The sequence below is a fragment of the Vitis vinifera genome, chromosome 12 (genome assembly GCF_030704535.1).
Source record: "Vitis vinifera cultivar Pinot Noir 40024 chromosome 12, ASM3070453v1".
Taxonomy (NCBI): Eukaryota; Viridiplantae; Streptophyta; class Magnoliopsida; order Vitales; family Vitaceae; genus Vitis; species Vitis vinifera.
Genome location: NC_081816.1, coordinates 22,566,672 through 22,578,410, shown reverse-complemented (window position 1 = coordinate 22,578,410; position 11,739 = coordinate 22,566,672). Strand labels below are relative to the sequence as shown.

General features: G+C 32.0%; 1 protein-coding gene across 2 annotated transcripts; it reads right to left on the bottom strand.

Annotated features, from left to right (window-relative positions):
- Positions 1-756: 756 nt before the first annotated feature.
- Positions 757-10,043, bottom strand: LOC100254331 (bromodomain-containing factor 1). Of its 2 annotated transcripts, XM_010659687.3 has the most exons (10): positions 9,877-10,026; positions 8,302-8,372; positions 7,313-8,043; positions 7,133-7,210; positions 6,340-6,583; positions 5,368-5,511; positions 4,947-5,046; positions 3,421-3,550; positions 2,671-3,030; positions 757-1,349 (listed from the first exon to the last, which is right to left on the bottom strand). In XM_010659687.3, exons 3-10 carry the CDS (start codon positions 7,919-7,921, stop codon positions 1,158-1,160), a joined length of 1,857 nt encoding a protein of 618 aa, XP_010657989.1. In that variant the 5' UTR covers positions 7,922-8,043; positions 8,302-8,372; positions 9,877-10,026; the 3' UTR covers positions 757-1,157. The 2 variants fall into 2 exon arrangements, with proteins under 2 accessions (XP_010657989.1, XP_010657988.1); XM_010659686.3 differs by lacking the exon at positions 8,302-8,372 and having other exon boundaries at positions 9,877-10,043.
- Positions 10,044-11,739: the final 1,696 nt, after the last annotated feature.

Here is an 11,739-nt window from a genome sequence, read left to right as displayed (position 1 = left end):
TTTAAGACACTTTTTTAAGAATAGTTTTTTTTTTCTCTAAAATAAAAAATACAGAAAATACAGTTGGCCATCAAAAATTGTTTTTGTAAGAATAAAAAATAAGATGTTTTTTTTTTTAAACCTTTTTTTTTGTTTTATGTTGTTTTTAATTATTTTCATTTGTTTTCATATTGTTGTTTTAAGAAATAATTATATAAGCATATAGAATAATTAAAAATAAAATATTAAATATAAAAATTATTTTTAAAACATATTCAAAAATATTAAAAATGGGTTACAAACATTTTAGATTTTTAAACCATGCAAAAACAAGTGATTAAAAACAATTAAATATATTGTCAAAAGTCTTTTAAAATAGTTTTCAAAAATCCATTTTGATATAATTTATAATAAATGTATTTTTATGTTTTGTTTTTGTTTTGAAAAATAAAAAATTGGATAACCTAAAACTTTCAAAAGTGTACAAATAAACTGCTAATATCATTTTATACTTAAAACAGTATTCATTCTAAATTATTCCAAATAGAAATTGAAGTAGGAATGTAGGATAGAATGGGAATGGAGTTCAATCATGTTGTCTTGTAAACCAAAATTCCATAGTAAAGAATTTTGTATGCCTATTTTCATTCTTTTCTACCATTCCAAATATTGTATCAATATACACATTTTCTTTTTAATCATTTATTATTATTTTTAAAATAAAAAAATAAAAAAAGGTAAAAGAATGGGTTGCTGGGGAAGAAAGAATAAAGGATATAATGCAATTGTGTTCAGACTTCATCCAGCCGTAAAATTATAAGTCTAATTCTTCCTCAACTTGTACATCACACCCATAAATTCACAAATTATGATTCTTCCAGAGTAAAAAGATGAACTTAAATTAAATTAATGACACTAACCTCTCATCTCACCTGGAAAATAATAGCAACAAACTATAATATGAATCATCTCATCAGGTCTGCTTTGTGAGAAACACTCTTTTACTCTGAAGAACAAAAACAACCATGGATTCATGGGGTGTTCATGTTAGCTTTTCTCCAATCCACAGCACCTGTGTCTTTATTCTGTTTCTCTCGGGGACCTGAAGACAACTAGCTCAGCTGCAACTCGATTATTCTATGGCAGAATGAGCTCACCCAAGATCCAGACTGAGAATCCTACTTCATCATGAGTGTTGCAATAGCAGAATGAACGGAGCTACCGCGTTCAGAACCTGGATGTTGAACCAGTGAATGAGGCCTGCTCCAGGCAGAGCTGCGATTGTTGGGAAAGAGGGTTCCACATAACTCCAGAAGCATAGGATTTTCGGCTTGGAGGAATTCTTTGTACATTTTAGTTTTTTCATCCATCTGAAGTAAGAGATGAACCATTTAATATACATATTTTCCAATGAAATTTTGATATCTAATAGTTACAAAAAGATGCATCAAGAATATGATTCAGATGATTTAAAAATGAGAACCCTTTTGAGCTCTGGTCATAAAAAATTTCGCATTCCAAAGAAGACTTGAACCTCTGACTACCAATTCAGAGCATGTTTAGAACTAAATATTGATGTTTGGCCCATTCCTCAATAACCTACTATGAAATTTTGAATAGCTTACAAGTGGCTTATTACGGATTTAAATCATTAAACCTCACTAAACTAAATAGTAGACACAATCCAGGCAAAGTTAAACCGACCCAATTTTAATCACCCAGAGCAAGCCCAGTTTACAAGGGTAGACTAATTGATTTTGAATATTACACACATAAAAAGAATGACAAAGTATATTAAAATGATGTCATCGTAGCACCTGCTATTCATCAACTCAAACTATGTACAATTTATAGCTAGTTAAATAGTACATAAGCCAACACAAGTGTTAAGAACGGTATCCATCTAGATCTGGACATGGCAAATAAAGCAAGTTCTTTGCCTGGTGGCTTTGGCTACCAAATTACCATATGGACACATGTTAATAGATATTTTAAACCACATGTATAATATTATTTTTAGGCAGTGTTCATTGTGCAATTTCCACAGTAAATTGGTCCCCCGTCCAAGTTTGCATAGTTGCCTTTCTTTTCCAGTCACATTCAAAAATGGCCTTACCTCCTCAACTTACCCATGAGGTAATCTTTTAAATTAGTTGCCTAACTTTTGTTCTGGTTTTTGTATATATTAGTTTATCAGTCTCTCTTTTAAGCACTAATTAGTGGGTCATATGTTTCTTTTCCTTCTTTTTCGTCCTTTCATCTTTGCTTTGCTTTGCATTGCTTTTTCTTTTTCTTTTCTTTTGCTGTCTTTTCCCTCATCTCTCCTTCCAATTTGGGCTCTCCATTTGTCAAATATTTGGAATACCAGTAGATCTTTATAATTTTTTTTCTCATGATATATTACAGCCCCAGATGCCAAATCCTAAAAGCGCAGCTGATCTATTAAAGCAACTTCCATATGATATCTTTCTTTCATTCTCCTGTAAGATTGTACTGTTCAGCTCAAGAAAGGCCCATGCCAAGGATAAAGCTCAATTACATCAACCAAATAACAATGAACACCTAAGATGATGGTTATTAAAAAGGGCAAAATAATATAGGAAAGCTAAGATGTCATAGTCTTGTAGAGAATTAGTATAACCAAGCAAATTGTAATGTTTAATATAGTCAGGGAATAGTTTGAAAAGTTACCTTCCGCTTATGTTGCTCAGCAGCTGCAGCTTCTTCCTCATTCTGCACTGATTTCTCCTCTTTCTTTTTTGGAATTGCACCACTTTCCGCAATTTGTGTCGGAGTCTGTGAATTAGGGTCCTCCCCAGTTCTATCACCAAGTTGTGACTGTTCTGAAGTTTCACCCTCACCATTCTTTCGAATCTCATTCTCACTCTCATTCTCCTGATTCTCAAGTTGAGAGCTATATTGTTGTTCAGCTGCCTCAGATTTCACCTCTTCTCCTTTTTCTATCAAGTCTGCATCTGCCTCTGGATCTAGAGAATTATCCATATTTGATGATGTATCATCATCACCTGGACTTTCTATGAGGAAGGTTCCCTAAAAAGAAGTAATGCATTTCATAAAGACTTTTTTAAGATCAAATTCACTGGAAAATGGGAACAATCTCATCATATAATAGAAAATTCTCATGATAGTAAGTTAACAAGCCATCTTCTGTTCTCAAGTAAACATAGAAATCACAACCCTGCTTTAATATTTTTTGAACACCATACGAACTGAATAATTAGCAAACAGATAAAGATCAGCAAAAGAAAACTTGAATCAAGAAAGTGCAAGATTTGTCTTATATATGACATAAATAACTCATGATGAAGTGATTCTGCTAGTTCATGGGATCTTTAAATTTCCCACATTAATAGTTTTCATGAATACACATTGAATGAAGAGAAGATTGAATATGGTCATGCAAATACTCCAGGCATGTACCTCTTGCTTGAAATCTTGAGACTGATTACCATCACTAGTTCTGATTACTTGAGCCATCTTCAAGCGCTCCCGTTTCCGGCGCTTCATAATACATATAGCACACAGACAGTCGTTTTTATGGCGCTTCACTCTGCATGGAAAGAGAGCTTGAGGTAATGAAAGAAGATGAAATTGTTCTAATGGAACACTTGACTACAAGGAATTGTTTCCACTGAATGCTTCAGCTGGAAAAACCTAGACAAACGTGATGCTGTCCATGATCTTAGACTCATGGAACTTCTGAGACCTGCTCAGAGCCACCTCCAACCCCAAGACAGCACAGCAGGCAGGCACTCCCTGCTCAGGAACAGGAGATCCAGGTTCATGTCCCAGTTTACATGATACACAATTCTTGGACAGAGGAATTGTATATCTATGGTTTTTCCAATCCTGCTGAGCTGGTCCATTGGTTTCCGCATAATCAAAAGAAAAAACAAAAGATAAAAGAAAAAAAAATCCAATAAAATTTCACAAACTTTAAAAAATTAAATCCATTTCAAATCCCCTATTCTCAACCCTATCCCTCTATGCTTTTCTACCAATTTATCATGATTATTATGAGATGTTTCACATCAGATAGGGGAAAAAGTTCCTGATGCTATATATGTAGACGCTCTTCTTAATCTTGTAGACGCGTTTTAAAGCCATGAAGACCCCTTTGGCTTTAGGGCGAACAATATTTACACAGTTGAGTGTGGATCGTTACAAATAGTATCAAAATCGACCCCCGGCCCCGATGCGGGGTTTTGTTTGGCCCCATAGGGAGTGTTTGTCTGTTTAGCCTTGCAATCCCATGGGACACAACGAAGACATTATGTCTACATGGAAGGGTGTTTGTGATGTTCTACATCGAATAAGGGATAAATTTTTTGATGCTATATATGTAGAGACTCCTTTTAACCCTGTAAACGTATTTTAAAGCCGTGAGGGCCTCTTTGGTCCAGAATAGACAATATCTACATGATTTGATGCAGGTCGTTACAAATATAAAACACGTCTAAGAGTTTAGAAACGGTTATTCAAAACGTGAGTCTAGTATTTATATTTTAATAATTAAAATACAAATAAAGTAAATAAATAATTAATAATTAAAATATAAATACTAGACTCATGTTCTAAACAACCGTTTCTAAACTCTTATACACATTTTAAAGTCGTAAAGACTTCTTTGGGTCCAGAGCAGACAATATCTACATGATTGGGTGCGGGTTGTTACATATTAAAACTTCAAACAACCATTATCATAATATCTTTAAGTTGGTCTTTTCACATAGAATGCTTATATCAATCCAAGGGATTATAAGATTAGAGAATTTTAGGCAAATAGAAAGATGAGAGAATCTACCATATTTCTATAATGATATCAAATTCTTTGATACACCGGTTTGAGGGAAAAAAGTGATAAAATTAAAAACCAATAAATGAGTATCATAATTGCAACTGCTATGGGGAACCAGAGTGCATAAATGAAATCAGTGAAAACATACCCCTGCCGCTTCTGTTTCTTATTTTTCAATTGACTGCTTTTGATATGTATCTTTCCTTGACTGGAGGGCACAAAATCCTCTGCTTGAATGCTTCCAAAACCTACTCAAAGGGAAAATAAATAAATAATACTCACATTCTGTATGAAGAAATACAATAGTAGGATAGAACATAAGTTGGCCAGCTAACTAGTACAAGAGAAAAACAAAGTTAAGTTGGTTTCAAAACTGCTACAGTTTTGCATGATTTATCACAGAATGAAGACTCTGCAATCATGAATGTCATCTATGTCCCCTAACAGCCATAACTCCAGTCAGACTTTTGGTTTGTCCAAAAATAACCCCTTTGGCAAGCTTTTGAATTCAACTTTCAGCTACTTTTCTAGCAAATGTAAAACATGAATTAATTTCAAATTTCCTGCACCATTTATGCTTGAAGTTTCAACAATTTCCTCCTTGGATGCAAGCATATCAGTCTTTCTTCCAGTTGCTACAATAGCTTTATCCCTTACAGAAGGACCTTCCGGAGGCAAACCTTCCAAAACAGAATCTTGCTCAGGTGCAGCATCTGCAAAATAAAAGTGCTCTTAAATCAAATATGAGAAGATATATTACAAGTCTTTAAAGCCTAAAGGTGTTGTTATCTGATGAATTAACAAATTAAAACCGCAAATACTTCAATAATAACAATTTTACTACTGGGGTATTGTAGTCTACAGGTGTCTCTACAATTGAACATGATCAGACTCATAGGATAGCTTAGAGGTTCCTGGGAAACTGATATCAAATGAGAATTAAGGCAGTGGACAATACCCCATATGACCACTAATTTCCATTTAGGATCATCCAACTAAGGTCTGCAGTTACCTTAAATACTAAACCAAATAATGTAAATATCCTCTTTGCAGGAAATTTGACACTTTCAAAATCAAATTACTCATTTAGGAAAATTCAGTCTAAATCAAACCTGTTGCATCAATTATGAACTACTGAGTAAATCAATATTTTATCTGCATTCTCAGCAAATCTGACAATAAAAAATAATAATAATACCAGGTTCATAGCAAAATAAATAGAAACAATACACATTTGCCATAATATATGAAAATTCCAAACATGTAAAATATATATATATATATATATATATATATATATATATTTATAAAACTGTAAAATGTCCTAGAAGGGGAAAAATATTCTCACAATAAGTGTAGGGTTTTTTGTGAAAGGAAAAAAAATGCAGTGGTATTGTACACATGATAAGCAAGAACCCAGACAATCTGTTAGCCCTTGAATAGTTTTCCACAGCTAATGACAAGTGAATGACAATCTTAATAGCAAAATAAGCATACTGGAGACAATCAAAATGCATTGTCTGATAAAGGGAAACCCTCACCGTTCATTCTCCTTGGTTGTTCGCTGTGCAACCCAGCTGATGTCCAATACTTTGTGAAGTTCTTTTTTACCCTCTTCATAAGCTCCAAAATATAATCGCCCTTATTGTTATACTTATGACAGTTTTCCCAAATGTATTGCACATCCTTAAACACATCCTCTGAATTCATGTACTTAACACCCTTTTCAAGATTGTCGTATATCGTACCAAAGTCCATTGGTGTATCAATGACATCAAAATAATCCTGGTTTCAGCCACATTAAAAAATATACTTTCCCATGAGAGAGACAAAAAATGATAAAACATTGCAACATTGCTCAACTATCTTAATTTTCTAAGAACCATAGTACAGATATTCTCCAAGTAACACAATATTTCACTTTATGAATTCAGGAAAAACAATGGAATAATGGTAAGGTCCTTGTATAATACACACACAAAGACGGATGATGCAAAACATGAAACCTTTAGTTGTACACAAAAATTGCAATGAGGAACAGACTGGCTATTATATATATAATAGAAACTGCCCCTAAAACAATTAATGCACTTAAAGGTCTCAAAGATGAAGGGCATCAAATGCGAACCAAAGTACAATTCTTAGTAATCCCATCATAAGAGTTCTTAACAGGCCCTGAAATATCCAAGAAATTCAGGACACTGTCTCTCAAAATAAACAAGCAAAAGCAAAAGTGGTAGATTCAAACTGTTTTGCTCTGAAGGCTAGAATCATAATACCAGTAGCCACTCCTAAAAACACTAATTTAGTATGTAAGCTGCAGTTCATACTCACAGGTATTCCCAATTCAACAGGATTTACAGGAACATTGAAGGGCTCAGCAGCATCCATTTTCATAACCTTTTTAATCACCTACAGAGGAAAAAAGAAACAGAAAACAATGTTTATGCAAAATAGCACCAAGCATGCTTAAAAAAACTAGAAAGGGAAAAAAATTATAACTTTCCAACATACCACTAGCGCAGCTTTTAATTCTTCCTTATCATATCGAGGACCCCGATGAGGTAGTTTTGGTTCTTTTTGGTGTGACCTCTCACCATGCATAGGCACAGCATTACTAGTCTGACTTACACTTGAACCCAGGCCCCTTGACGACTTAATCTTTATGCTTCCAGCTTTCTTTGATGGATTCCCGGAAACAGCTATTTTCACTCCAGGCACTGAATTTGCACTATCTTCCATTTTCTCAGAAACTATTCCTTGTTTCTCTGAACCTACTTGCTGGCTACTCTTATCAGTATCACTTTGTGTTGAAGAAGTAAGTTGAGATCCTAACATTTTTGAAGTCTTAAGCTTTACTTTAACACGCCCATAACCTGATTTCTCCACTGGCTTATCAATTAATCCACCGGGGTTGATATATGCAACTTTATCTGGCTGATCTGTCCCCGTTGAGGAAGGTGTATCAACCTCCATTCCAGAGTCAAACTCAGCATTATCATAATCATCCAAACCAGAATTATCTTCAATATTTAGACTAACAGCATTTTGAAATGTGTCATTGGCACCCATCACAGGAGGCCTTTTTGCCTTGCCTTTCTTGTGCCCACGCTTACGCTTCATATTCTAACTACTAACAAGCATGAAAAACAATACTTCCTTTCTACCAGAAGCAGATTGGAGCAGCTCAATTTGGAGTCCTTCAACTCTTCCCCTCCACACGCCAACTATAATCAGTTTACAGCCTGCAATTCCAAGTAAACAATATCACAATACGATGAGCAAGGATGTTGCATCATTATGTATGCTTCTACACCACAAGCAACCAAAATTTTAAGGTAAATAAAGTAAAGCAACAGTTAAAATTGTTCCAAGGAAGTATTTCTCTGAATCGACACAATGGGAATTGATTTTGAGAAAACCCCCAACTTTCTAGGAGCCATTTTCCAATTTAAACAAACAGGCTCACTGCTCATGGCAAGGAGATATGGTAAGGATCATACCCTATGGCTATGTCTGAACCACAAGTATCACAGCTTCAGCTCCAGGGAAATCGATTACTTCAAGGGAGCATCTGATGCCATCAGAGGACAAATTTGGGAAACTAAAAATAACATAAGCATAATACTAAGTATTGTTTACACCTCTTTTCCATAGATTTTCTTGGAAACCAAACAGGATTAGGCAACATTGTTGCCACCATTTCACAAAACAAAAGTTGCAATCCGCAAACACAAAACATGTGAGATCAAAAATTTTTAACATCCATTTTATTTTCTTTCATCTTTATTGGAAATCAAGCTGAGCATTAGGTAATATATTCATGTCTCCATCAGTTTAATAAAACTTTCCCACAAAAATAAAACATCAAATACACATTTCTTGTCTACCATCAGTTCATTGGAATGAAAATCTTCAGCCTCACAAACATAAAACATGTGATTGAAAATTCTAAATTTTCTTGTAAAATTTTTTTATTTTTTAAACATAAATAAAATTAGAATCTTTCGCTTTATGATGCTTCAATTTTTCAAAAGTTAAGTTCAAATTCTCAAATCGTCTTCATCAATTCAAAGAAACAAAAACCATCAATCTCACGAACACAAGACATGCATGATTGCAAATTTTATATTTTCTTCAAACTTCCCTCCATTTTCTTGGCAACCAAACAGGGGATTAGGCAATATCCTCCTGTTCCCGTCAGTTCAATGACAAAAACTTTCAACATCACAAATAAAAACACCCAAGAATAAAATTTTAGTTTTTCTTCTAAATTTTCGCCATTTTCTGGGCAACCAAATGGAGAATTAGGCCATATTCTCTTTTCTCCTATCATATGGCAAGCACAAAACACTTGAGATTGAAAATTTATACTTTCGTTTATTTGTTTTTTCATTATCCTCCTAAGTCCTCCCAGCATGCAACAGAGCTTTAGGAAATATTCTCATGTATGAAACAAAAATTTTCAATATCACAAACACGCGAAATCCAAAAGTTTTGTTTCTGTTTGGTTTTTTCTTTTTCTTTTTTTCCTAACCATTTCAATTTTCCTCTCCAGTCTCCATTCATGTATGAAACAAAAATTTTCAATATCGCAAACACATGAAATCGAAAAAAAAAATTTCCAACCATGTCAATTTTCCTCTCCAGTTTCCATTAATTTTTTCAAGTTACAGACAGAAAAACACGTGAGAGTGCAAAATTTCAACTTTCTCCCTTTTCTCCGAACCCAAACAGAGGTCCAGCAGCATTCTCACGCCGCCCTATCAGTGAAACAAAAATTTACAATCTCGCGAACACAAAGCATGGAAGATTGAAATTTTAGACTTCTCGTCCAACTCCCCTCCGTTGGATTGGGTCATATTCCCACGCCTTCATCAATTCGCATAAAAAAAAACTTCCAATCTCGCGAAAGACGAAACACGCAAGGCGGCAAAATCTAACTCCTCAAAACATTCCTCCGTTTTCTCGCAAAACAAACAGAGGACTCCAAAACAAACCCTAGGTTTTTGGACTCGAATACGAAGAAAATTGAAGGAGATTCAGAAACAAACTTGACTGAGGTTGCATCTCTTTACCTTTAGCCTTATAAATCCGAAGACGATGAGGACGCTCTCGCTGCGACGACGTTTTGACGGTTTTTCTTTTTTATTTTTATTATTTTTTATTTTATATATAGTGAGGAGGCGATGGTGGGAGGAGAAGATCCGAATGCGAAAATGGGGTATGGGTTGGATCAGAGAGTGGAACGATGATTGATGTATTTATAAGGATATTCAGATGGATTTTGGACTCGGGTCGGTCGGGTCGGGTATCAACGAATTGGCCAATTTTAGATAGATTAGAACATATTAAAACCTAATTTTGTTAATGTAGAAAATTTTTAATATTTTCTTAATAATCAAATATAATTAGAAAGAATAAATAAAATACCTGAATACGAATTTCTATCTCATTATATAATTACTATTCGTTTGAAATTAGAGAGATATTAAGAGCTTGTTTGGAGAGAGTTTTTTGTTTTCAAAACAAAAAATAAAAAAGTAAGTTTTACAGTTATAAAACTATTTTTTGTTTTCTATTTTTAAGAATAGAAAATAGAGTGTTTTTAGAAAATATATTTTAATTGTTTTTAATTATTTTCATTTGTTTTTAAGATTATTTTAAAAAATAATTATACAAATATATAGAATAATTAAAAATAAAATAATAGATATAAAAATTATTTTTAAGACATATTTAAAATATTAAAAATTGGAATATGAATTTTTATCTAATTACATAATTAATTATTATAAAATTTGTACTAATATAACCCATCTATTTGTTTGAGATTAGAGAGATATTAAGGATTTATTTGACGGTCAGATTCAAGAACAACTTTTTGTTTTTCAAAACAAATATAAGAAAACATATTTAAGAATCCAAAAACTACTTTCTGTTTTTAAAAATAGAAAATAGAATGTTTTCAAATAATATTTTTTTAGTTATTTTTATTTATTTTTTTACACATTAAAAACAAATTAAAAATATTTGAAGTTTCAAAACAAAATTTTGTTTTACAAAACATTAGAAAATAATTTTTAAACATTATTTTCAAAAATTATTTTTCAAAATTGTTACCAAAAGGTCTAAATTGTTTTTTTTTCTAATAAAAGAATATAAAATAACAATAACAATGTCTATAATATTTAAAAATTATATTAAATTACTTCTTTTTTCTTCAAATTCTTAATTGTCAAAGATATTACAAAATAAATATTTTTCGTAATGACAAATGCTATTTAGTTAATGCATGAATAAAAACAAATAATTTAATATTTAACATAATTAATTCATATTTTAATTTAAATTTACATCTATAACCTAAGTAAAACCTTAGGTCAAACCAAAATTAAAAAGAAAAAAGAAAAAAAATAGATTAAAAAAAATAAAAATAAATAAATAATAGATTCAAAGTTAATAAATTATTTTTAAACGTTTCTTTAAACTAATTTTACTTATTCTCTTCTCTTATATAAAAATTAAATAAATTTAAAATACATAAAATTTTAATTAATTTTAATTATATTTTATTTTCTTTTATATTTTCCATAATAAAACCAAACATAAAAAAACTATTTTTATTAACATTTTCTTTCTTTAAGGTTATGTTTGGTTCCTAGAAAATTTGAAGAAAAAAACCAAGAAAAAGTACGAGGTAAGAAAAAAGTACAAATAAAATAGATTTAAAATCAATAAATTATTTTATTTATTACGTCCAATTTTTTTCCCTTATTTAATTCTTCTATACAAAGATTAAATAATTTTAAAATATACAAATTTCTTAATAATTTTAATTATATTTCACTTATTTTCGCATTTTCCATAGTAAAACCAAACATGAGAAATTCATCTTCCTTATAAATTTTTTTCTTTCTCTAGTACTTTCCGAGAACCAA

Coding starts and splice junctions, on each gene's coding strand:
- LOC100254331 (XM_010659686.3), bottom strand. CDS start 7,921: ATGAAGCGTAAGCGTGGGCACAAGAAAGGCAAGGCAAAAAGGCCTCCT. Junction 5,512..6,339: donor ACAACCAAGGAGAATGAACG/GTGAGGGTTTCC, acceptor TTTATTTTGCAG/ATGCTGCACCTGAGCAAGAT. Junction 3,031..3,420: donor CTCAAGATTTCAAGCAAGAG/GTACATGCCTGG, acceptor ACTTCTTTTTAG/GGAACCTTCCTCATAGAAAG.